A 27,687-nucleotide genomic window follows, 5' to 3' on the forward strand; every position below is an offset into this window, starting at 1 on the left:
ATTAGATTTAAAGAAGACGGCGGCCCCTGCCTGGGTGTCGTCTTGACTCTGGGGGAGGCCAGGCGAGACGCCCCACGAAGAGACGCGGGGCGAGTTTGGGAGCAGACTTTCTGAAGCCTGACAACGACCACATAAATGAGCAGACCACCTCCTGCCAACAGATAAGCCTTGCTATGATGGCAGCCCTGGTCACACTTCAACGGCACCACGTGAGAGACTCCAGCCAGAATCACGTAGACAAGTTGCACCCAGAATCCTGACCTACAGGAACTGGTAGACAAAAACTGATTGTTGTTTCCAGCTATTATGTTTTGGGGGAATCTGTGACAGGCGATAGATAATTACTCATAAACTAAGATGCCATCCCAGGCTGAGAGTAATTATTCAAAAAATACACACTTTCAGTAGTAGAATATCACTGAATGACAGATCACAAGATTAGAGAGAATGTGACAATGAGTCAGTAATGGGGAATTAATTATAGCACACGAAAGCTAACTCTCTCTGTGGGTGGCATTAACCTATAGGAAATTCTTATTTTTTAAGACATAGGCCAGGCTGGGTGGTTCAGCCTGTAATCCCAGCACTTTGGGAGGCCCAGGAGAGTGAATTGCCTGAACCTGCGGACTAGCCCGGGCAACTTGGCGAGACCTCATCTCTACAATAAATCAAAAAATCAGCCAGGCGTGGTAGCGCGTGCCTATAGTTCCAGCTACTTGGAAGGCTGAAGCAGAAGGATCGCCAGGGCCCAGCAGATCAATGCTGGGGTGGCTGTGAGTGAGCCACTGTACTCCAGCCTGGGTGACAGAGTGAGACTCCAATTAAAAAAAAAAAACTTTTTCCAATCTCAATATATCTAAAATTTATTAGAACAATCGGTGATTTACATAATCTTTGTGCATAAACTTTACACAGTTCTCAGCCTTTTGTGAAGTCAATTATTAGTAGCCCCATTTTACTGATGAGAAAACAGAGGTTTGTTCTACCAAAGGAAGTTTGTTAAAACGAAAAGCTCCTGCACTCTGCCCAAAAATCCAGAAGTGAGTATGTCGTAAAATATTCTAGCACAGCTGTATCCTGCTTTCAGGTGCAATATGATGTCACTCCTCCACAGCTACCCACAGTTCATAACACAGAGAAAGTTCAGACCTGAGGATTGCATTAGGTGACCTGACATGTCTCCAAATTATTCCATCCCACTGTCAGAAACAAAATAATTCTGAGGTACTGCTAATAGTTCAAGATAATCACAGACAAAATATCCCGTATTCAACTCTTTCTGAAAGTTTGGTTTTCCACAGAAAACATAGATAACTATCATGTTGAAGAAAATACATTTTAGTATAGGACAAAGTAGGAAATATAACTGATTTGGGCTTTAGGACACTGATCTCACAAAGTCGGTGCCCTGGATTTGGCAACTTCCGGAAGAGTCCCATGCACATGAATAAAATTCAAATATGGCATCGAAAGATCACAGGAATTAAATCTCATCCTGCAGTTTGGTTCACAAGCATCATCGTGTACTGCACACTGTCAGCCCACATGAACAGCAAATGCTAGAGGTGAAAGGATTGGTAACAATAACTATCAAAGGAGAAAAGCTTGTACATTGTGCTCAATTTATGCTGAGAAAAGGAAACCTGGCAAACAACAAATGCTTGATATTTTTAAAGCCCTTGTTCATGGAGCAACAATATGCTTATGTTAAAAGATGGCCTCATGCCATCAGCAAAAAGGAAATAACAAAAGAACTGGCACTCATTCAAGGAGAAAGTATCAAGTTTCTTGTTTACTCTTTAATTGTTTAATTAGGCAAATCAGATGAGCTTTGTTTCAAACACAGCCACTGCAAATTAAAGGGGCACAGGAAATAAATCTAATTTTGGAAGTCAGGATGTGTAAAAGTCAAAGTTATTTCGTTTCACAGATGAAAAACTGTGACCCAGGGAGGCTATCAGACTTGTCAAAGGTCACAGTGCTGGTTCAAAGCAGAGCTGAAATTAGTCACATTCAACTCTTCATGGAGTTCTCCAGCTAGTGGGAGATGCTGGTAAGTAAATGCTATCTGATAAGAACTAAAAGAGGGATAAATCCATGGGTCTGGAAAGACAAAGAGCAGAAAGCCAATTCTTGAAGGTTAGGGAAGACTCCCAGGAAAAGTGACGTCTGAGACCTCAAGATAAACAAGCATTACCCAGGTCAAGGAGAAGGGAGGGAAGAGAGCCTGAAGAGGGGGGAGGAGAAAGAGGCCTGGAAGTAAGACAACACGCATCACTTAGCTGGAATTTGTAACGCCAAGAAGCAAAAGATGAACAAGAAAAAGAGGGGCCTTGGAAGTCGTACCTCATTACATAATTTGAATTTGATCCAAGGGCCTATGGACACTTACTGAAGAGACTTAAGAGTCTTGATTTAAAAAGATGTTGTGAACTCACCATGGATTGGACTAAGAAAGCTCGAGGGAAATGTGTGTCATCCAGGTGAGAGATGACAGTGGCCTTCATTAGGGCAGCAGCAGCAAAAATGAAAAGAGGATGAATCTGGAAGAAATGCACTATCTGAGCACTCACTGCCAGAAGTCACTTGATGTGAAGAGGCTCACATTTAGAAGATTATACAGAGAAGCACAGAGCATCTTAATGTGAAATCATTTTCCACTGACCACTTAGCAAACGAGTAAACCTTGTAAGATGGCTGCTGTATCCTGCCTGGGCAAAGAACACTCAAGTCTACCCCTGACCAAATCACCAAGAAAGTCACAGTTTCTGTCACTCTCAGATGTTGCAAACATCAAGAACACAACAAAATCATAAGGCAAATACAATGGGAGAAAGAAAGACCCTGTAAAAGGAGACTGCAAATGTTGTAAAAGAAGAACAATTTCACGAGTTCAATGGAAGTTGTACTGGAGGATATGCACTCATACCCATGTCAAACAAGGATCTGGGAGAATTAGACTAAGAATTTAAGAAGGAAAAAAGTAACAGGGACCTAGAAACCACTTCAAAGGAGAATGCTTTGAGTTTCCATGGATTTGGGGAGGTCTCCAGGAAAACTACTTAAGTTCTGGAATACGTTTTCAAAAAAAATCCCTCTACTTGCAATCTTCTGTGAAAGTCAAACGTGATACAAAAAAAAGTGATATAAGTTTTTAAGAAAAAAATGACAAACATCCAGCAAACACTTGACTTGCCTCTTCACCTAAAGATTAACCTTTTATCCATTTAGAAAAAAAAAGTGCAGCACACTGCCACATTCATTTAATTTTACATAACATGCTCTGAGGCTGAAGCAAATCTGACTAGTTTTCAATGTGAAAATAAAATATAAAAACTGTTCTTGGAGTTATTTCTAAACGGAACTAGTCTCTAATCCTAATGAGAGTTACAAAAAAGAGAGAGAATTACAAAATACAGTAATTACTTTGAGAACTATAAAATATATTACAAAATATAGTAATTATCTTCTTCTTTTTTTTTTTTTTTTATCTTGAGGTAAACACTGCAGCTGCAAGCACCACCAGCGACTATCCTCAGGTTAAACAGGGAAAGAGTGAACACACGAAAATTGCAATTACAACCTAGATGAACTAAACAGTAAAATGAACTTTTCTTAAAGTGAACTATTTAAAAAACGTCTTTGATTTCATTATCCAAGTACTATTAACAGTTTTTTGGGCTCGGGGGAGGGAAAAAATCAAATTTTTTTGTCATTCTGTTCTATCAAAGATTGGTAAAAATCAAGTGAGTCTCCTTCTGGTGAAAAGCAATCTTTGATAAGCAAAGCACAGCCTGGGCAAAGGCAGATGCGCAGCGAAGTCAGCCCTGATGCCAGCCTTCATCCTGCCATTCAGGAGTTCTGCCGCCTCTGGCACCTGGGAACAACACCCTTGCCTTGTGCCAAGTAAATGGGACGATGGACATGAAGCCCTTGGCATGACACCTGATTCTCCTGGCTTCCAGCCTGCAGAGGTCACTCAATAACTACATACGCCATTTTAACTATGACAATCAATTAACAAAAGATGTGTCATATTGTTTTAAATGGACTGAAGTAGTTGAAACAATAAGGACAACGTATGACCAGGAAATGTTTCCGTGGAAAAGTATCTTAAAATCTCCAGTCAGGCATGGTGGTGCATGCCTGTCGCCCTAGCTACTCGGGAGGTTGAGTTAGGAAGCTCACCTAAGCCCAGAATTTGAGGCTACAGTGAGCTATGATCACACCATTACACTCCAGACTGGGTGACAGAGCAAGACTCTGTCTCTATAAAATAAAAATTAAAAAAACTGGAGAAAAACAAATGAGAGCTCAAGGTTGATCACTGACACATTCCCTGGTAATAAAATGATTTGTAATACTTCTTTACGAGTGGTTTTTAATTACCAAAATGTATTTATCCTTTTGTTTTAAATTTCTAATTTTATTGCATTTTGGCCAAATCTACCTGATTTCCTTTTTTGTTGTTATTTTTTGAGTTGGAGTCTCACTCTTGCCCAAGCTGGAATGCAGTGACACACTCATGACCACCACAGTCTTGACCTGCTATGATGAGGTGATCCTGATCCTTCCACTTCAGCCTTCCAAGTAGCTGAAACCACAGGCACTCACCACCACTCCCAGCTAAGTTTTTTGATTTATTGTAGAGACGAGGTCTCGCCAATTTGCCCAGGCTGGACTCAAACCACTGGGCTAAGACAATTCTCTCATCTCCTCACCCCAAAGTGCTAGGATTATAGGCGTGAGCCACTTATGCAATTTTAGCATTACATTTAGGAAGAACTTACTGACATTGATGTAAAGAATGTTTTCACTTGACAAAGCATGTTCAAATGGTGTGCAAAGTTTTGGATTAAAAAGTTAAATACTGGCCGGGCATGGTGGCTCATGACATGGGAGGATTGTTTGAGCCCTGGAGTTCAAGACCAGCCTGGGCAACACTACAAAACAATAAAAAAAAAAAGTTAGCCAGGTATGATGGCGCACACCTGTAGTCCCAGCTACAGGGAGCCGTGATCATGCCACTGTACTTTAACCTGGGTGACAGAGTGAGACCTGACTCAGAAATAAAAAAGTTGAATACTAGTAACTCTTTGAGAGGATATAGAAACCAGGAGAAACCCCTACTTCCCTTTGTGAAGGCTGTTCTCTAAACAAATCAGTATCTGTGTCCTCTACGAAGCTACTGGGGGCCTGTGTTTAACTTATCTTTATATTCTCAAGCCCCAACACAGTGAGTACTAGGTGCTCAATAAATTCTTGATCAATGAGAAAATGATGCATCCCAAACTAAACAGGACACAAACGATTATTTCTCCATTTCAAGAAAATAGAAAAACAAAGATTAGACAGGTAAAATGTTTACTAAAGGGTAACACCTCTGTAAGGAGTTAAATGGTCACTACAACATATATCCTGCAATTCCCAGTCCAATATCCAATTCACCACACACCGATGATGACTAAAAAGAACCCAGAAGGCTTGGGGAAAACTGGAAATGTCTCTTTTCCGCAAACTCCTACCGCATGCAGTCACTACCCCTGCCATAGAATCTATCACAAACTCATGCTGGAATGTTCTGTGTGCACTCCTTATCGCCCTCACTGGACTACGAGCCGGAGGAGGCAAGCAGTGTCTATGTTTCCTTGCGTTCTCCTCCTAACACTTCCTAAAGTCTTTTTTTCTTTCTCATTTCCATCTTTCTCATTCATACTGAATCAATTAATGATGTATGCTCTACTCTGTACCCTTCAACAGCATCATTAAGAGGGCAAAAGCAAACTAAAACCATCATAAGTAAAGTTAAACAGAAAACAAGGTCTAAAAATGTCAGTCAAACAAAAGGAGTCTGTGAGAAAAACGGAGCAGCCCAGCTGAGTGTGTCAGCCAGTGGAAGCTCCTTTCTATGACTCACTCAGCTGTCAGATTAGCACTAAGCCCTTTTTTTCTTCCCCTAAATCTCCAGAAGCAATTGTGTGATTCAGTGTGCCCAGCAAGCCCCCTGCATCTAGAGTCTGGTGGACTGGGATGTTAATTGCTAGGAAAAAATATGCTTAATCCATCAAATTGTGATGAGCATAAGAGTATAATAATTATAAATTTACACACTGATGGCAGAAATGATGACTAGAGGGGATTAATATTCTATGCTTTAGTCGTCCTTCTTGCCAACCAACAGAAGTATGCCGGGAAAGAAAAAAAAACTTACTTTGAGCAGCCAAGTGAGAACTGAGTCACGATATGGAACAAATTTATTCTTGTTTTTGCCAGCACCCTGATCTGCGAGAGCTGAGATAACCAGACCGAGCGTCGTGAGGGACCTGCATGGTGAAACAAACCGTAATCATTACAAAATGGAGTATATCGAATGTCACATTTTAGCACAAAGATTGAACACCAAGATGCCTTTGTACCTGCATGTGAGCAGCACTGCTGTCAGCACTTTGCTGTTGAGTTCAAAAGACACAACCCTAAATAGCTGCCTTCCCTCTATACTACTTCATGCAAGAAAAGTGCTTAGCTCAATTTATTTTTGGTAGATAAAAATGTGAGCTGTAACTCTTCAGGTCAAGATAAAAACACAAACGTCACATGTCTTTGAGAAGGCAGCCATAAATGCAATATAATAATTGAACCACTGTACAAGACAAAAATTATATGATACATGCTTCAATACTAGCACAGCACATCTGGATGACGATGTTCGGCAATCTCCAGTTGGTTTCTGATGACTCCTATTACGTGTTCTGGGAGCCATGGGGATAGAAGACATTTCTACCCTTAATGAGCTAACAATTTAGCTTGAGGAAGAAAATCTAGCCATACGAAGGAACTGATAAACAAAATATTACTTCATCAAGTCCTAGCTTCTTGCACTCAAAGGCGGTTATAAAAGAGAAAGCCCAATGTGGCTAGCACACATGTTGCTCAAACAGCAACACAAAGATCAACAGCTGGACTCCGAGAGAACAGTTATCTTTGTTCTTTTCAGTAGCTTAGACCAGTGGTTCTCAACTGGAGGGTGACTGTGCCCCAGCAGGGAACAGCACAACGTCTCAGAGCGAGTTTGGGCTGTCACAGCTGGGGGTGGGGAAGAGGTGGTGGGTACTACCGCCACCTAGTGGGCAGAAGCCAGGGATGCTGCTAAACGTCGCACAAAGCACAGGACCATCCCCGCCCAAGAAAAAGGACAACCCAACCCGAAATGGAACAGGGCTGCCTTTGAGAAGCCCTAACTTACTGAGGCTGTGCCCCTCGACCCCATGAGACATCTCAATCAAACACAAAAGAAGCTCGGGCCCATCGAAAATACTAGAAAAATATTCTAAACTATCTAGTCTTCATAGCCTTAATCACTGCAGAATTATCTTATTATTTCAATAACCACAGATGTTCCCCCGTTTGGCTAGAAAATCAAGAAAACAAAGAAAATTAGCTTCCGGAACACTTACTTGTTAATGTTACTCCCTTCCTTCAGCCTGTCACCTGCAGCTCCAGTTTTTGTTGCTCGTTCACTGCCAGCTAAATCAACCAAGCTCAGTTTGCCCACTTTCTCTCCAGATGTCTACAAAGTAAATTGATCAATACTAATAAACAGTTAAAGAATACAGAAAGTAGTACTGTCACAACCAAATGGGCCTATAATCTAAATCCTTTATGAAAGGTACTTAGCTGCTATTTCAAAATTATTTTGTGCTACTATAAAACACTATAAAAATTGTACAATCGAGTAGTAGATACACACAAAATTTACACAACTCTACTAATCCAGACAGAAGAAAGCTAATTCTCTCAAAAAAACAGCGCCTACAAAATGGGGCTTTTGGAAGGAAGCCCAATAACATCTTTGGAAAAGTATACAAAAATACTTACAAGATATAAATTTTACTATGATTGGAAACAATGCTTAAAATTTCATGAATATTTACCAATAACACTGAGGCAAAACATTTGCAATTCTTGCTGATGTAAAACAAACACACTCATCTGACTTTTATACAATAGAAGAATGCTAGCCGAGCACGGTGGCTCATGCCTATAATCCCAGCACTTTGGGAGGCAGAGGTGAGAGGACTGCCTGAGCCCCGGGGTTTGACCAGGCTGGACAACTTGGCAAGACCTCATCTGACGATAAATTTTTGAAAAAGTGGTTCCAGTTACTTGGAAGGCTGAAGCAGAAGGATCACCTGAGCCCTGCAGGTCAAAGCTATAGTGGCTGTGAGCATGCCACTGCACTCCAGCCTGGGCGAAAGAGTGAGACTCTGACTCAGAAAAAACAAATGAACAACAACAACCAAAAAAACAATAGACGAATGCCTCAAAAACTCAAAATATTTCTAAAGTTTTCATCTTATTCATATATAGTAATTCTCTTTATTTTTACAACTTCAGGTATTTGATTTACATCTTTTTCTAGTTAAGATATTATACATATATGCATATGTATTGACATTTTACTTGATCAAAAATGTTATCAAATCACATACACACAACATATTTTATACTTCAACAGCAATATAAAAAATGTAAAACACCAAAATCTATAGACTGATCTTTTTAAAACTTCCCTTTAAAATATATATATTTTATATATATACATATATATTTTTATATATATTTATTTCCATAAATAAATATGTTGCTAACAAAATGTTATTCAGTTTCCCAAATCAAAAGTACTTTGGCTAAAAAAAAATATTCAGTGTGTTTTGTTTTATGCTGAAAAGGAAATAGGTAACAAAGAACTTTTTGTTGTTACACTAATCTTGCTGTAAGAAAAATATGCTTTCAGCAAATGAAAATCTTGCCAAAATATAGAATTCTGTCAGTGTGATTATCTTAGCTTCTGGTATTTGTAATTTGATACACTAGAGGGTAGGCATCACAATAAAATATGTCAAACTTCACATAAGAAGGAAAACACAAATATATGAGGCAACAGAGAAGTTTGCAATGTGACAGAGCACACACATCTCGGATTCATTTTACTCTTCACAAAATTCAAAACCAAATACTCAAAAAATTACCCTATAAAATCTAGTGATTTTATAGTACAGTTTCCCCAATACAGCAATTTATTCCTCCTAATAATGTTTAGCAGAAGGCAGCAATGCAAAAATCCTCCACTGAATCAGCCAGAATATCAACTTCACTCATGCCATTGACCCTCAGAGTTTAAAGTTCAAAAACTGCTGTGGCAGGAACTCTGGGCCATCAGCTGCTTGACTTCTCCCCTACCTTCCATTAGTGGGAGAGGGTAAGGAGCTAAAGCCCACATTTCTCAAACCCCCTGGGAGTCAGTGTTCAGGATGTCACATAGGCTCTGTCAGTCAGATCTACCTGCTAAAGACTGGAAAGCAGAAGCAGGGCGGAGGCCATTCCCGCCCCTTTCTGCTGGCAAGCAAGCTCATGGAACTATGAGGTTTTCTACAGAAGAGTTCTACCACATTCTCCCATTTCCAGGGTGCTAAGAGGCTGCATTGACAGAAGTAACGTCTTTATTCCTGCTTCCTGGATCACAGCTACCGGGCGTGCCTTAAACTCACAGTTTTAGTGATGTCCTCACAACTGGCACCAAACCTGGTGGCCGGATCTGTGTTGTTCTAGAGTTGTTCCTGGAAATTCAGCCTAGAACCCATTCCTCCTCACATGTTCCAACAGCTCTGTAATCACCTGATTCCCTACACTAAATCCCTTTCTGTTTACCTACCTGGCTTCTGCTTTTTGTTCAGAGTCCTAACTGATACACTAATCTAGGACTTTAATCCATTTAACATCTAAAGAGAAAAAGATCAACCATAATCCACTTTAGAAATTGGAAAAAAAAAAAAAAAAGGTCATGCATCTGAACACCTACCCCAGACTTCACATCATAGAGCGTGTGTGTGAGGGTGATTTTGAAAACCGCATGGGACCGGCTACTCTCCTCATTCATGTTGGTTGCAGCAACTGTGCGAGATTTGTTACCTTCAGACATCAAAGACTCGATATCCTAAGTGGAAACAAGACACAGACATACATTCCACTATTTGTGTGATTAACACTAAAACTCTGCTATACTATAAAATGCGTTACAAGCTTCACTACTTAGTCAACAAGATTTAGAGATAATATTTTGTTTTTCAATAAACATTAAACCCAACAAAATATAATAGCCAATACAGTCTTTGAAAACTCAAAGTACATTATTTTCTGTAGGTGCAGAAAAAAGTGGCTGCTTTGACTCAAAGAAGTCTGGAAGCTGCACTTTTGAGTCACACAAAATAGGCAAATATGCCATAACGATTCCCAACTAATTTAGAAATTTGAAGAAAACTTAGTTTCTTTAATACAGAAGCAATACAAGGTTACTGTCAAAAACAAATTATACAAATAAGCAATAAACAAAAATAATTTATAACTACTTCAACCAGGCATATCACTAACTACCGTGTCGGTGTGTATCTTACCAGACCTGTCTTTAAAAATAAGAAACTCAAGAGACTAATTTTCTGTACAGAGGTACTACTTGGTTGCTATTATTGCTAAAAAAAAAAAAAAAAAAGACAGTAAAGTACAATAAAAAGGTCATGGAGTTTTCATTTCTTTAATATTATAAGCTCTACAACAGCTACTTAACCAAGCTAGATTTTAGCTGCATTAATAACAACACAGCTATAACATCATCTACCTTACAAGGGTTTCGATGAGAAACGAGACATCGTTTGAGACATCTGTATGAGAGTCTACTAGTTGCTGCCCAACCCACTCTTCTTTTCTTTCCAGTAGAGGAGCCCAATCTTTAGCTGAGCACATTGCGGCAGAGCTAAAAGTACACATTTCCCGGATGCCCTTGCAGATCAGTCTGGCCACATGACTAAGTTTTAGCAAATAAGATATCAAGTGTAACACAGGCTCTCTGGGAATTATCCTTAAAGGGAATAGGTATTTTATCACATGTTGGTTCTAAGAGCCATCTTGAACTATGAGAACAAGGGCAATACCACATCCATCTTTGTGAAGTGATGGAAGGAATCTAGGTCTCTAAATAACATCTTTAGGGTCACATACCAGCCCTGGAGAGTCTATCTCCGTTTTTTTTTTTTTTTTTTTTTTGCATGAAAGCTCTTGTTCAAATTACCATTCATTCATCTGTATATAAACTGAGAGTACCTACTATATGGCAGCTACTTTCTAGACACTGAGGATACACAATGAACAAAACAGATGATAATCCATGTTTCAAAGAACTTAAATCCTATTATATTGTTTACATTATATGCAGCCAAACATTCTAACACACGTATATGTAAAACTTTGAAAACTACAGGATTCTATTTTGCTGTATAAATGAAAAAGAAAAATGTTTAAGAGAAAATTCATCATGATAAATTAAAAGCCTAAAAGTAAAAACATCAACTGCAAAGAGAAGTAGGCAACAGAATAGAAAAACAACAAGAGATAAAATTCATGGTTTTCTAGGTCCATCCCTAACCCACTTTAGATCCACTAAGTCTGACAATCCAGAGGTTCAATTTAAAAGCTTCAGCCTATTTAAGCTAGAGTTATTCACTAGTCTCTAACTCCAGTCTCATTTTTAAGATTTTGGTAAAGAGTGGCTTATTAAGTGATGCTGTTGTCAATTTAATTTAATAAATAACAAGTTAAACCAAACAAAACAAAACACTGCACGAAAGTTAAGTAGTTTACATACAGGATATTGTTACCTTGTAGCTTGTGACAGCCAGTTTAGAAAGTCCATCAACATAGGGTCCCAACACACTATGCTCTCTGACTTTCAGTGTCTGACGGCTTCTGTTCATAAAAAAAACAAACAAACAAGTTTTTAACACTAACCTGTTGTTAAGAGGACTCAACTGTGCTGCATAAAAATATATACTGAATTCAAGAAACAGCCCAAATAAATAAAACCTACTGATTTGATCCCAGAAGAATTTAAACCAAACTTTAAAATCTCCATTGGAAAGAAAGCTTCATAATGTGGTAAAATATCACATCACTCAAAAGGGTACACTGTGGGATGTCTATTTACTACCACAAAGAATGCAGAGTCAAATAAATACAAACAATCTACTTGTCTTATCACAGAATGTGGTATAAAGAACAGAAACTCAATAAATGTTAACTGTGCAAGAAAGGAACACTACAGACCAATTTCTTTCTTTTTTTTTTTCTTCAAGGGTACACCATCAATTTAATGTGTCAAAATAACATAATTCTTGTTTGAAAGTTCAAGTTCAGGGATTTTTTTTCTTCACCTTTAAATTTTTTATTTTATAATTGTGGGGTACAATTCAGGGTTAAGTATACAAATATTCATTCTGCAGGTACCCCTGTTGATGAGGTGTGACCAATTTCAATCATGAAGAAAGGCAAACAAGCAAAGACAACAAACTGCATCTAATAATGATTTTAAAACACAAAACAGGGTTGCTAGACTGCTTTAGCATTAGAAAAAAAGACACATGCACTTTATCATATTGACAGACTAAAGGGAATGGGAGAAGTATGATCGTTTTGATAAATGCATGAAAAAGGACTCAATAAAATTAAAATTAAATACTCATTCATAATTTTGGATAAATACATCTTTTAGCAAACAAGGAACTGATAAAAACCCCATAACAGGCATCTTTGAAAAATATAGAGCACATATAGCACACTGAATGATGCAAAACAAAAAATATTAAGAATATCTGTTAAGATGCTGGTCAAAGGGTACAAAGTTTCAGCTAGGAGGAATAAATTCTTGAGTTCTATTACAAAGCATGTTGACTATAGTCAATAATAAACATAATCATTCCATAATGTATACAGGTATTAAAACATCTCATTTTACTCCATAAATACATACAATTATTGTCAATTTAAAATAAAAAGTTTAAAAATCTGTTGATATTGCTAGTGATTCTTATTTTATGTTCTTTTGTTTATCTGTGTTTTATACTATGAATGTGTGCTCACTTTGAATCACACAAAATCTTGTTTTGGTAAATAAATAATGAATTATAATGTTTCAAAATTTTTGGTGGTTCTTCAATGCCCACAAAATAAGGACCACAAACAGCTCAATATATATGCCCCTTTATAATCTGCTCTTGCCCACCTCTCCACTCAATTTCTAATCTTCACTTTACCAAGGAATTAATTTACATATATTCATTCTTTAATAGATTTTGGGCTCTAGAGGACCAAGTACAGTGTCTTACTAATTTGGAGGTCTGCAGTTCCTAGCGTAATTCCTGACACAAAAGAGTCACCCAGCGAATGAACAAACTTAGCTAACAAAATGAAAACAAGAGAGAAGAAGGTGACAAAGAGAACCCAAATGCACTGGTTTATGTAACTTGGAAAAGGGAACGCTAATATAAAAATGCAGGAGGGGAAAGGAAGAAACAGTGAAGAATACACGAAATGTACAAGTAGCCCAAAAACTGAGGTCACACCTGACCACTGTTAATCATAATAAAGAACTGAGGCTAGTGGAAGATAGTTACAGAATAACCTTTCATGTAAGCAGCAAAGTTAGGGAAAAGGAAATGACTCTTAAATCCCAAATATGTATTGTCCAGTGTACTGACTATTACTTAGTATTTTCTGATTATTTGGAATCCATAATACCCTAGGATCAACCACTGAAAATATCACATTACTATATAACTATAGATAAAGTAGACATAGAACAAATATTTGGCTTACTTCTCAACTCTCACCCCAGGATATACTCTATTATTAATTTTTTTCTTTTTTCCCCCCTTTATTCTTCTTTGGGAGACTGGGGGGTGGTTTGAGGTCTCACTCTGTCACCCCGGCTGGTGTCATCATGGCTCATCGCAGTCCTGACCTCCTGGGCTCAGGCAATCCTTCCACTTCAGCCTTCTAAGTAGCTAAGACTACAGGCACACACCACCAAGCTCAGCTCATTTAAAAAAATTTTTTTTTTAGAGATGAGGTTTCATATGTTGCCCAGGCTAGTCTTCAACTCCTGGGTTCAAGCAATCCTCCCACTCAGTCTCCCAAATATGAGGATTACAAGTATGAGCCATTGAGCCCAGTCTTCCCCTCATCTCCTGAGTAAAACAACACAATAACATCACTACATATAGTAGATATTAAGTTAATAAATTTAATACTTGAATTTTTTTTTCTTTGGTCACTCAGGCTGGAGTGTAGTGGCAAGCTCACGGTCACTGCAGTCTCAACCTGCTGAGCTCAGGTGACCGTTCCACCTTAGCCTTCCAAGAAGCTGGAACTATCGGCATATGCCACCAGGCCCAGCTAATTTTTCTTGATTTATTGTAGAGATGAGGTCTCACCAAGTTGCTTAGGCTTGTCTCGAACCAGTAATATTCTCGCCTCCACCTCCCAAAGTGCTGGGATTACAGGTATGAACCACCACGTCCAGCCAATACTTGAATTTTTAAAAAGTCTCTCAAATAGTCTTTGGCTGAAATGAGATCACCTTTAGAGTCTATAATCCATGTATTTTGACTCTGCAGAAATACTACCAAAAATCGTCCAAGATATTTTCATCAGAGAGACAACAGCAGCTGCCACTTATTGAGCACTCTCTGTATGCCAGTAAATGTTCTAAGGCCTCAGATGTATCATCCCAGTCTATCCTGACAACAGCCCTCTCTGACGTTGTGTACTATCACATCCTTCTGTCCAAGTTAGGCCCAGAAAGCTAAGGAACTTGCTCAGTAGGTAACAAGTAGAGAACCTGGATCCAGCTATGTGAATCCAAAGCCCAGGTTGTCAATAACTAACATATACACAAGACAAACATATTAAATATTACTAAGGACTAAATAAGTGCAGAGAGTAAGGCTCAAGCTATTTCCACACAAATGCTGTGGAAGAAAAACACGAGAATGAACAGGTATGAAGTCAGTCGGCCAATCATTTCTGGAAAGAATGGATCTGGATCTTAAAAAAGTGATAATCTTACAGAAGTGAAAGTCCAAGAAAACATACTCAAGGAGGAACCAAAAAACGAACAAGGATATACTAAGCAGGATGTGGGGATGGGGGCCATAACCTGCCCACCTCTGGCCTGTTTTGTTCCGTCTCCACTTCCGTACATCCTACCCTCCAACCACACCAAACTGCTGGGTCATTCTCCTAACAAGTAATTTCTTGACACTGTCTATTCTCCACGCCTGAATGGTTCTCACCTAACTTCTCAGTGGACAAACTCCTACTCAGCCCCAAATTCATCAAGTACTCTCTGTGGAATCTTCCCTTCTTCTCTGGGCAAAGTCACTCATGACCTCTTTGTTTTACATTTTGTAGGAGTCTCCTTCACAAGTTAAAATCAGATTGCACTGTATCATAAATATTTGTCCATGTTGTCTCATTCTGTCCACGTTGTGAAGTCTTCCTCAATGAAGTCACTTGCAGATGCCTGGCATATAATGATCACTCCCTAAATGTCACTGTTAAGTAAAGTTCGTGTTGAAATACTAAGCACCGATTCAATCTCCCTGTGAGAGGTCCGAGGAGATTATCTTTGTCAAGGAAAACTGATGGCAGTGAGGAGCTGAGGGTTTTGTTTGCTCTTGACTGAGAATAACAATGATTCACTGCCTCGAAGATCAAATTTCCTTGATCATCTTCCTCATCCAAACAAAACCGAATGTCCTCTTGTGTCCTTCAAACGTTCTGTAAGCCTCAGCTCATATGGCTCTTTGACCTTCCTTATACTGTTCCCACATCAACAAGCCACAGGCTGTGGTTATTATCTCTGCCTCTCTGTTATGCTTCCCTAAAGTCTGAACTCGAAGAACTCTGTGCAATCAACAGATTTCCACAAACACCCCCTGCTTTCCTCATTAAGTTCAGTTATGGCTGTAGGTCAGATCAGCATTTTTGAAGGCCTCCTAATATTTCTGGCCCGTTTCTCTTTCAAAGTCTACGTCATAAAATCATGGGATTCTTTCCTGTGAATCTTGAAAATTAACTATACGAGAACCAAGTTCTGTGTCTCTCATTACGCCTTCCCCTCACTTCACAGCCTGAATTCCACCAGAAGATTCTTGGTTAAAAAAATAATAATAGGCCAGCTCGGTGGCTCAGCCTGAAATCCCAGCATTTTGGGAGGCCGAGGCAAACGGATTGCCTAACATTGCAGGTTCGAGACCAGCCCAGGCAACTTGACAAGACCTGGTCTCTATAATAAAAATCAAAAATTAGCTGGGTATGGTAGTGTGTGCCTGTAGTTCCAGCTACTTGAAAGCCTGAGGCAGAAGGATTGCCAGAGTCCAGCAGGTCGGCACTGGGGTGGCCATGAGTGTGTCACTACACTCCAGCCTAGGCGACAGAGTGAGACTCCAACTCAAATAATAATAATAATAAAAATAAATAAATAAAAGAGAGGCAAGAGGGCAACAAAACAGGTCTCCGCAAAAGCAAGTATCCATAAAGACTCTGCATGAGTGGATGTGTGCCGGTGAGTGAGTGAAAGTCCACCTGAGGGGAGACTTGGGTTCATGCACCTGGGGCTCTCTTCTGGAGGTCACTGTAACCCAAAACCACCCTGAGATTGGAGCCCCTGGAACACAGGATTGTCTGTCATTCTCAGGGCTCTCTTGAGAAGGGGCAGCAGAAACAGCTGTTCCTCACCACCTGGCACCTGGCCCACACCATTACCTGCAGCAGCAGACCAGGCATGAGCCCCAGGAACCATGCAAAACACAGGGCATGGAAATCTGGAATGGAGCCCCGCTGCGGGTGAGGAGACACCAACCAGCACCATCTTGTCTGTCCCAGGACTGGGCAGAGACCCACACTGCCCTGCCCAGTTCTAGTCAGCCTCCAACCTGGGACCCAGTGCTTATCCCCTCGTTGAACTTGGTGAAACAGATGCCCTTCCTCCATGCTGGAACAGACACAGACACATCAGATCTGAGTGGGAGACCTGACAGCAGTGGCAGCAACAGAAGAGTTGGGTGAGTCCAATCTGATCCATCCTTCTCCTATCATAAGTAGTCCGTGGGACCTCTAATCCACGCAGAGAGCGACCCTATTAGCCTGCGCTAAAGCAGAGGGGATGGGCTGGAGACTAGAGTCATTTTTTAATGCTGCAGCAGCAGCCAAAAGGGATCGAGAGTTACAGAAATGGCCACAGATCGAGTGTTTTAGTTTTTTGTTTGCTAATTATTTTTGTTTTTTCTTCACTCTTCCTGTTTTTCTTTACATTTTCATACTTGCTTTGTTTCTGTTATTTTAATGTCTTTTTGTTTTTAGATTTTCTATTTGTATATGGGTATTTTTGAGGGTGAGTACATCAACAGGGGTTTCTTGTTTGTTTGTTTGACTGATTGTCTGTATGTTCTTGCTCTTTTTGTTTTTTCTGTCTTTGTTTCTCTGTTTGTTAGTTGATACACCTATCTGTTTTCCCTCTTCTTCTTCTCTGTCTCCACCTTCCTTTCATCTCCCTCCTTCCTTTTTCCATTCTTTTCCTTTCTTTTATTTCATTTTGCTTTCTGGGGGCAAACATACAAACCCACTATATGGATGGATTATAAGGCAGTAAGAAGTGGGCTCCAGGGAGCTCACACACCTGTCAGTGGATACTGGGATCTGTAGCTAGCTTCTGAATCACAGCTCCTCCTCCTTAATTAAATCCCAAAACTGTAAAAAGCACAGCCTTCCACCCCCAGTCCAGCTTGAAAATTGAACAAAGCCAGAGGATCTGCATGAGGAAGAATAGGAAATTGAGCAAACAGAAGTAAAAGCTATCCCTCATCACTGAACAACAAAATTAAAGAAGAGGTTAAAAAAAAGGGGGCGGGGGAGAGAAACTTACACAAGTGAAGAAACACCAAAGGAAGAATATGGGTCTCATACACACCCCCAGAAGGCCAACAATTGAGAATACAGACATTGAAATGCAAACAATGAAGCACCCCCAGAATGACAGGTCTCAAACCATAAATGCAGATATCAAGATATTAATAGAGAGAATAAATAGAAATGAGGAGCGATAAGAAGAAAGAATGAAGGAGTTGATCACTGAGAGAATAACAATAAAGAATACAGTGAATGAAATAAATAACACATTGATAAGCATGGAAAGCAGAATTATCCAAGCAGAATAAAGAATCTCAGAGCTTGAAGACCAAAACATGAAACTAACCCAAACAGTTAAAAACATAGAAAAGAAGCTTAAAAAGACAGAACAAATCCTCTAAGAGATGAGACTTATATCAAGAGGCCAAACCTAAGATTAATTGGAGTCTCTGAGGCAGATAGAAAGACAGAGACCACCCTGGAACAAACATTCCATGAAATTATCCAAGAAAACGTTCCTCATCTCATTAGAGATGTGACCATTCAAACACAAGAGAGTCAAAGAAAACTGCAAGACAACAAATGAGAAGACCAACTCCTAGACATAGTAATTTGCTTATACAAAGTAGGTATAAAAGAAAAAATTCCTAAAGGCAGCAAGAGAGAAAGGTCAGACTACCTTCTGGGGGAGACCAATTAGAATAGCAGCAGACTTATTTACAGAAACACTTCAGGCTAGGTGAGATTGGAGTACAATCTTCAAAGTTCTCAAACATAAACAATTTCAACCGAAAATTACCTACCCAGCTAAGCTAAGTTTCATCAGCAATGGAGAATTAAAATCCTGTCCAGACATTCAATCCCTAAGAGTTTATACCACCTCCAGACCAGCTCTAGAGGAAATACTTAATAAAGTATTAAACGCAGAAGAAAGAAAAAAAAAGGACAATGCCCTTCCCAAGAAAGCAGGAAAAAGATTGAAAACATACATAAATCAACCCAAAAAAACAAAAGAAAGACAACAAACAAATAAACAAACAGCAATAGCAACAACAAACTCTATAAGAACCTCATGACAGGGATAAATTCTCACATCTCAATAATTAGCCTGAATGTGAATGGACTAAATGGACCACTGAAAAGACATAGAATGGCAAATTGGATAAAGTATCATGATGTAACAATATGTTGTCTCCAAGAGACTCATCTTATCAGAAAGGACACTTACTGACTCAAAGTAAGAAGATGGAAAACAAATTTTCAAGCAAACAGAACACAAAAGAAAACAGGAGTTGTGATCTTAATATCAGACAAAATACTCTTTAAGGTATCAAAAATTTAAAAAGATATGACAGAACACTACATAATGATAAATGGTTAAATCCATCAACAAGAAATATTCACCCTAAACACAGTATCCACCCAATGTAGGAGCACCAACTTTCATAAAGCAGCTTCTAGGTAAACTAAAAAAAGCTATTGATGCTAACACTATCATAGCTGGGGATTTAAATACCCCTCTAACAACCCTAGACAGATCATCAAGACAAAAAGTCAGCAAGGAGATTCAGAACTTCAATGTGATGCTTGGCCAAATGGACTTAATTGACATCTACAGAACATACCATCCAACACCAACGGAATATACATTCTACTCATCACCACATGGAACGTACTCTAAGATTGCCCACATCCTCGTCCATAAATCAAGCATAAACAAATTTCATAAGACTGAAATACTGCCATGCACCTTCTGAGACCTCAGTGAAATATCAACACCAACAAAGTTTCCACAAAACCCATAAAGACATGGACACTAAACAGCATGATGCTAAGCAACTCCTGGGTCAACACAGAAACCAAAACAGAAATTAAAAGATTCCTGAAAACAAATGAAAACAAAGAAACATCTTACCAAAATCCCTGGGATGCCATGAAAGCAGTCCTAAGAGGGGAATTCATATCTCTATGAACGCACATGAAGAAAATGGAAAGATCACAAGTTAACAGCCTAACAAATCACCTAAGGAAGTTGGAAAAGCAAGACCACCAAAACCCTAACTTCAGCAGAAGAATCCAGACCACCAAAATAAAAGCCCAAATTTGGGACACAGAAGACAAAAATATAACACACACAAAACCAGTGAAACCACAAGCAGGTTGTTTGAAAGGATAAACAAGATTGATGGCTTCCTACCTAGACTGACCAAGAAAAAGAAAGAAAATTCCCAAATAAATACAATCAGAAATACAAAAGATCAAGTAGCAACTGACCCTGAGGAAATAAAAAAGATTATCAAAGATTACTATGTACACTTGTCTAGAAACAAACTTGAAAACATAAATGAAATGGAGGACTTTTTGACATCACACAACTTCCCCAGGTTAAAACAAGAAGAAATTGGGACCCTAAATAGACCAACAACAACCCAGGAAATCAACTATGTCATAAGAAAACTACCTACAAAAAAATTCCTGAACCGGATGGTTTACCAGCAGAATTCTACAAAACATACAAGAAGGAGCTGATACCAATCCTCTTGAAAGTATTCCAGGCAATCAAAAAAAGATGGAACTCTCCCAAAATCATTTTATGAAGCTAACATCACATTGATAATCAAACCAGGTAAAGATTCAACAAAGAAAGAGAACTACAGGCCAATATCCTTGATGAATATAGATGCTAAAATTCTCAACAAGATTCTAGCAAACCAGATCCAACAACACATCTCAAAAGTCATTCACCATGACCAAGTTGGCTTTATCCCTGGGATGCAGGGCTGGTTCAACATCCACAAGACCGTAAACATAATTAAATATATCAACAGATGTAAAAACAAAAACTAAACGATTATATCATTAAATGTAGAAAAAGCTTTTGATAAAATCCAGCATCGCCTTCTTGATAAAAACCCTCAAACAGCTAGACATAATGGAACATACCTCAAAATAGTAAGAACTACCTATGAGAAACCTACAGCCAACATACTACTAAACAGACAGACATAGGAACCATTTCCCCTGAAAAGTAGAGCAAGACAAGGATGCCAACTCTCACCCCTTCCTGTTCAACATAGTATTGGAAGTCCTGGCTGGAGCAATCAGACAAGAGAAGGAAATCAGGGGTATCCAAATAGGAAAAGAGGAAGTTAAGTTATCCTTCTTTGCAGACGACATGATTCTATACCTCGAAAACCCAAGAGATTGTCAAAACCTCCTTGCACTGATAAAGGACTTTGGTATCGTCTCAGGGCATAAAATAAACATGCAAAAGACAGTCTCATTCCTATACACCAATAATAAACAAAGAGAAATCCAAATAAAAAGCACAATCTCATTCACAATAGCCACAAAAACAATGAAGTACCTCGGCATCTTCCTAACCAGAGAAGTCACAGACTTTTACAACAAAAACTACATGTACACTGCTCAGAGAAATCATAGATGACAAAATGGAAAAATATTCCATGCTCATGGATTGAAAAAACCAACACTGTTAAGATGTCCATCCTACCCAAAGCAATCTACAGATTTAATGCAATACCCATTAAATTGCCAGTAGCATTCTTCTCAGACCTGGAAATGACAATACAGGAATTCATACAGAAACATAAACCACCACAAAAAGACAAAACAATCCTCAGCAAAAAAAAAAAATAAAAAAATAACAAAGCAGGAGGTATCACACTCCCAGACTTTAAACTTTATTATAAAGCTACAATAATCAAAACAGACTGGTATTGATATAAGAACAGGCATATAGACCAAAGGAACAGGACTGAGATTCCGGAAGCAAAATCTCAATTTCTCAACCAACTCATCTTCAACAAAGTCTCCACCACCAACCACTGGGGAGAGGAGAACCTATTCAGTAAATGGTGCTGGGAAAACTGGCTGACCACATGAAGAAGATTAAAACAAGACCCCTACCTATCACCATACACAAAAATCAACTCTAAATAGATCAAAGACCTAAATGTAAAACCTCAAACTATAGAACCTTAGAAAATGCAGGAGATACCCTTATGGAAACTGGAACTGGCAAGCAATTCCTGATCAAAACCCCAAATGCTCATGCAATAAGAAATAAGATAGACAACTGGGACCTCATCAAACTGACAAGCTTCTGCAAAGCCACAGAAAGCATCAACAGAGTGGGGAGACAGCCCACACTGGGAAAAAATATTTGCCAACTGTGAAGCCGACAAAGGTCATCTAGGATCTACAAGGAACTCAAATGTGCTGAAAAGAAAAAAGCAAACAGCTCTGTTACAAAGTGGGCAAAAGATTCAAATAGACACTTCTCAAAAGAAGACATGAGCAACCGACAGATACATGAAAAAATGCTCAGCCTCACTAGTCATCAAAGAAATGCAAATTAAAACCACACTGAGATACCACCTAACTGCAGTCAGGATGGCCATCATCAATAACTTAAAAAACAACAGATGCTGGAGAGGATACGGGGAAAAGGGAACACTTCTACACTTTGGTGGGAGTGTAAACTAGTACAGCCTCTGTGGAAAACAATGTGGTGATTTCTAAAAGATCTAAAAATCGACCTTCCATACGACCCAGAAATCCTCCAACTGGGAATATGCCTGGAGGACACAAATCACTCTATGAAAAAGATACCTGCACACACACATTTATTGCAGTGTTATTCACAGTAGCAAAAACATGGGGTCTGCCACACTGTCCATCGAAAGAGGACTGGATTAAAAAAAATTGTGGTACATATACAATATGGAATATTACCCAGTCATAAAGAAGGACAAAATTATGAAGTTCTCAGCAACTTGGATGGACTTAGAGTCTATAATATTGAGTGATCTATCACAGAAACAAAGAACTGAGTACCACATGTCCTCAATCTTAAGTGGTCCTTGAACACTGATCATAATACTATAAGAAGGGGATTGGCAGGGAAGGGAGGGCAGGATTGGCAGTAATGGGAAACTGCCAGGGGATGGGAGGAGCACATCTCATCAACAAGGATACTTGCATAATGAACATTTGTATACCTAACCCTGAACTGTACTCCACCACTTCAAAATTAAAAATTAAAATAATAATAATAAACTAATTATTTAAGGCTACCAGTTATACTGATGCTAATGACAAATTTTCACTACATATTATCTGTGTGTAGCTCTGGATGAATCTGAGAAAAGCAGTATGACACAAATACATGCCTTCTCAACTGCTTTCCCTGCCCCAACTCCTCTCTCATATCAACTCCAAGTTGAAAAGCCCAGAATTGGCTGCAGGCAGATACTCAATGTAACTAAAAACAAATCACAAAGACAATAAGTAGATGATTCTCTACTAGAGTTCAATATGAAATATTCATTAAGCCAATGTATTAAGTCTGTTTCGGTCCATAAAGCTATAACACCAAAGTCTCAAAGTGTTTTACCCTTTGGGATCAAGAAGGTCTCGAACTTTTTCATTATAAATTTCCATGTAGGACACTTCCACTTTAAAACTCTGCTCTTCATTTTCCTCTTTTTGAGTTCGTTCAAAGAGTCCACTGCAAAGTCTTGGGATTAATCCAGGTTGGTCAGCTGTGCCCATCATGGTATAAGATTTTCCAGATCCTAAAAAATGGAAATGAGAGTTACTATTGCTTCTTTAAACACATAACCCTCTTTCCATTGCTCACAATTAATTACTAGCACTTAGCAAAATGCCAAAACACATTAAGAAATATACCCAAATATGAGACTAGTAAGTACAGAAGTTTTCCCACTGCACATATGAAAACCTAAACTAAACATCTTTAGAAGGAAGAAAACCTTCTGTAGTCATCTTCAAAATTAAAAAATAAAAAAAACCGAAAACAACTGAAAAATAGTGATGTTTGAAAAGCTTTCTAAAATTAACTGGAAAGATTCATATATTCAATACTATTAAGCCAACTCTCAACCATAACCATAGCACAAAAAATATAGGTTATCCTTATGGGTCCCAGAGCAAATTAACTTACTAGCCTTTGATATTACTGTGCAAAACCAAAAAGAAAAAAACACTTCTAGTGTAAAATTATTTTCTCCATAGAATAGAAACACATATTCATTACGGGAAATTTCAAAAACATAAGAAAAAAAAAAAAAAAATGTAAATCACCACAATTCTATCGTCAGAAAACAGTAGCTACTGACACTTAAGTATAACTATATCCTTTTATAGTAGCAGTGATTTTGTAAATATGCTGTAACCATACAAATTGCTGCTTCTGTCACTTGACACTTCATCATTCTTACAATATCTAAAGCTAACGTACACTTCCCAAGTACAGGCCCTCTTCTAACATTTACACACAGGAACTCACCACGACAACTCTACAGGAAGGTCGATAATTTCCAGATAAGGAAGCCAGGGGCAGAGAGGCCAGTGGCAGGAGTGGGACTGGAACCGGCACAGCCTGGTCCCGGATTTTCTGCCCTTTAAGCCACTACACACAAGGCTTCCCCAAAACAGCCCAAACACTGTTCTGTGAAGAATATTTTTAGTTGGACAAGCTGCATGCTGTACTCTTACAAAAGTAACAAGTTCACTTTAGATAGATTTTCTTTTCTTGACCACAGAGATACAAAAGCCAAAAAGCTGCTTATCAGTTATAACTGGCAAGGTATCAAAAAGAATGTTATTTTGGATATTTTCTCTGTTATGATCCCTAAAGCCTAGGAAAAAGCCTGATATATAGGAAGGGCTAGTACTATGTTCAACAGTCAAACTTTGTAACGCATTTTTTAAAAAAAAACTCTACACCCATTTTAAAAACATATCATTGACTACTTTCATCATCTACAGTATTTTCTGAAAAGGAAAATAACCAAGAATAAATCAGCAATATGTCACTTAGTAAACATGGTTCTGTTTTTCTCTTTCATTGATAGGTATTTGCTTATGTGATTTCACATTAGTTAATATTACCAGTCTGTCCATAGGCAAAGATACACGCATTGTAGCCATCAAAAGCATTCTGAAGAATATTCTCCCCAAGGCACTTGAAAACAACATCTTGTCCTGAAAGGGGGGGCGGGGGGAGTTTTAAGGTAAAACTACATATGAACAATTTAAAAATCAAACAAGCAAAAACCTCAAAAATGTACAATCACTTTATTTATCTCAAGACAAGGTTTTTAACCTTGATAAATGCTTATGTCCTTCAGGTTATTTCTAGTTAGCACATGAAGGAAAAACAGTAAAAAGCTCCCTGTAATACATACTCAAATAAATACACACTGACCAAGAAAACCCTGTGATGTCGAGATCCAGTAAGCTGCTTATTTCATAATCAATGATTATAAATATCTGAAATTTATACTTGGGACCGAGGTATATCTGAATTTAACTATGTACCACTCAGCAATACTTTTATTCAGTGGTTACTAGAGTTCAGAACAATCATACATACCAATTCCCTCTCTCTCCTTTTCCTCAATGATAATTTCTAATTACAGAGTTTACAATACATACCAGTTAGGTCAGGGAGTAGGACCCTGGAAATCTCCTTCAGCTTTCATTCATGGATATAACAACAAAGTCAAGGTCTCTCACACAGGCCAAATGAGACAAGCCAATGGTCGATGATCACATGCGAACCTCACAAGTCATCCTACCTCAGTCTCAAATACAATACAGAAGAACTGGGTGCTTTCATATTTTGGCAATAAAATAAAGGAAGCAAAAGGCTGTCACTGTAGTTCTAAACGTGAGGTGGAATGGGACTTGAGATAGTCATTGTTTAGAAGAATAAAATAGTAATCGATTTCTAGAGAAAAATAAAAATTTAGGGAGAATATGGTGTATTTCTCTTCATCAAAGAGAGAAAACTGAAAATAGCAGGCGAGGTGACTTACTGAAAGCCAGCGAGGAAGTGAGGAGGAAGGCAGGGACTGCAGTCCAGAGTCCTTTTGTCCTTGGCCAGTGCTCTTCCTTCACTTGCCATACTGCCTCTCTGGACCATGTCGCAGACCTCCAGGCAAATCCAAGTGGTGACTACATGCTCTTAGCCCCATGTAAGACCTGGGGCTGGCTGTGTGAGTATGAAATACCCTCCTCTGTATCCCCTCGTCATATAATGCTATCATCTTATACCAAGAACGGCACACTGTGAATCTCCCATTTCCCAATCAATATAAACACCCTAATAGAAAACATGGAGGAAGCTATCTGAATGGTTTCTTCCAACCAAATACTAGCCAGGCCCGATCCTGCTTAGCTTCCAAGATCAGCCAAGATTGGGTGTGCTCAGGGTGGTATAGCCATAGATTGGATAGTTTCTAAAGTTATACATAATAATACTAATTGTGTACGAAAAAAATATTAAAACATCTCTATAATCAGTAGTCGACAGGATGCTGTACTCTTATTACCTGCATACTTTTCTTTGACAGATTCATCCATAGACCAGAAACAATGATCATAAGCAAATACCTGTTGAAAATGAACATAACTGTGTATTAATAAAACTATAACATCACTTAGTAATGTTATAATAATGTCATAACATTAACAGAACTGTCCACAATAGTGAAATAAAAACAACTCACTGTCAAACAACAGGGATTAGCTATTTTGTTTGTTTTTTGTTTTTGTTTTTGAGTTGGAGTCTCACTCTGTCGCCCAGGCTGGAGTACAGTGACACAATCACAGTCACCACAGCCTCAAACTGCTGGGCACAGGCAATCCTTCTGCCTCCGCCTTCCAAGTAGCTGGAACCACAGAAGTACGCCACCATGCCTGGCTAATTTATTTATTTTTATTTATTATAGAGACGAGTTCTCCCAAAATTGCCCAAGCTGGTCTCAAATCCCTGAGCTCAGTTAAAACTTTCGCCTCCGCCTCCCAAAGTGCTGGGATTACAGGCGTGAGCCACTGTGTCCAGCTGGATTAGCTATTTATATACAGTCTTACAATGACAACTAAACACCCTACAGTTGATTTATATTGTACATAAAAAAACTATTTGCAATGTAAGTGAAAAAAGTGGTTACAAATAAGATGTATAACATAATGGCTACTACACACATGCATACAGTTAAGTATGTACAGAATTACATAAAGCTTATTTTTGTGTGGTGAAATTAGAAATCTTTGTTTTCTTTATGCTTTTACATATTTTTCTACATTTTTACTTTTACAGTAAGTGAAAACAAAGATTTTTTAAAATAATAAAATTCAAAGATGCTCACTACATTATGGTGAAAATTGCCAAAATATAACAGAAAGTTTAAATTATAACACATCCATGTACAAGTACAGACCTAAGGGACTTATTGATAAAAAAGTGTTCATATTAATGAAAAAAATTATTGAAGTCTAGAGTACAAATTTGTAGGGGAAAAAACTATATGCATGAAAAGCAGGAAGAATATACATTAAAAATGATACTTGCTAGGATATTACAGATCGTGTTTCAATCTTTTGTCTTATTATGACTCTAAAATATGCACATAGTTCTTTTGCCCCATTTTAAAAGATTTTTATTACTCACTAATTATATCTTTCAGCTTGGAATTTCTAATAGTTTTATATCTAATTGTTTTTGTTTTGTAATTTAATCTCCCCCAGGATTTTAAGAGTAATTTTTTAAAAATTCACCTCAGCTGGGCTCGGTGGCTCAGCCTGTAACCCCACGCCTTGGGAGGCTGAGGTGAGTAGACTGCCTGAGCCTGCAGGTTCGAGACTCCCCTGGGCAACTTGGTGAGACCTCATCTTTACAATAAATCAAAAAAATTAGCCAGGCGAGGTAGCGCGCGCCTGTAGTTCCAGTTACTCGGAAGGCTGAGGCAGAAGGATTGCTGGAGCCCAGCAGGTCGAGGCTGCGGTGGCCGGGAGCGGCCACTGCACTCCAGTCTAGGCGACAGAGTGAGATGCCAA

The 27,687-nt window shown here is 38.6% G+C and overlaps 1 protein-coding gene across 1 annotated transcript in view; it reads right to left on the bottom strand.

Annotated features, from left to right (window-relative positions):
- The window catches only part of LOC103254121 (kinesin-like protein KIF13B), a gene marked incomplete at its 3' end in the record, with an annotated part of 123,883 nt that overhangs the window by 17,160 nt on the left and 79,036 nt on the right, over positions 1-27,687 (bottom strand). Inside the window, exons 6-12 of the mRNA XM_008052272.2 lie at positions 26,181-26,241; positions 24,736-24,828; positions 23,216-23,396; positions 11,709-11,796; positions 9,860-9,994; positions 7,455-7,567; positions 6,212-6,323 (exon numbers count right to left, since the gene is read on the bottom strand). Coding sequence (XP_008050463.2) covers positions 6,212-6,323; positions 7,455-7,567; positions 9,860-9,994; positions 11,709-11,796; positions 23,216-23,396; positions 24,736-24,828; positions 26,181-26,241 — 783 coding nt within the window. The remainder of the gene's footprint in view (positions 1-6,211; positions 6,324-7,454; positions 7,568-9,859; positions 9,995-11,708; positions 11,797-23,215; positions 23,397-24,735; positions 24,829-26,180; positions 26,242-27,687) is intronic.

Source organism: Carlito syrichta, unplaced genomic scaffold, assembly GCF_000164805.1.
Source record: "Carlito syrichta isolate Samal-C Ts95f unplaced genomic scaffold, Tarsius_syrichta-2.0.1 Scaffold270753, whole genome shotgun sequence".
Taxonomy (NCBI): Eukaryota; Metazoa; Chordata; class Mammalia; order Primates; family Tarsiidae; genus Carlito; species Carlito syrichta.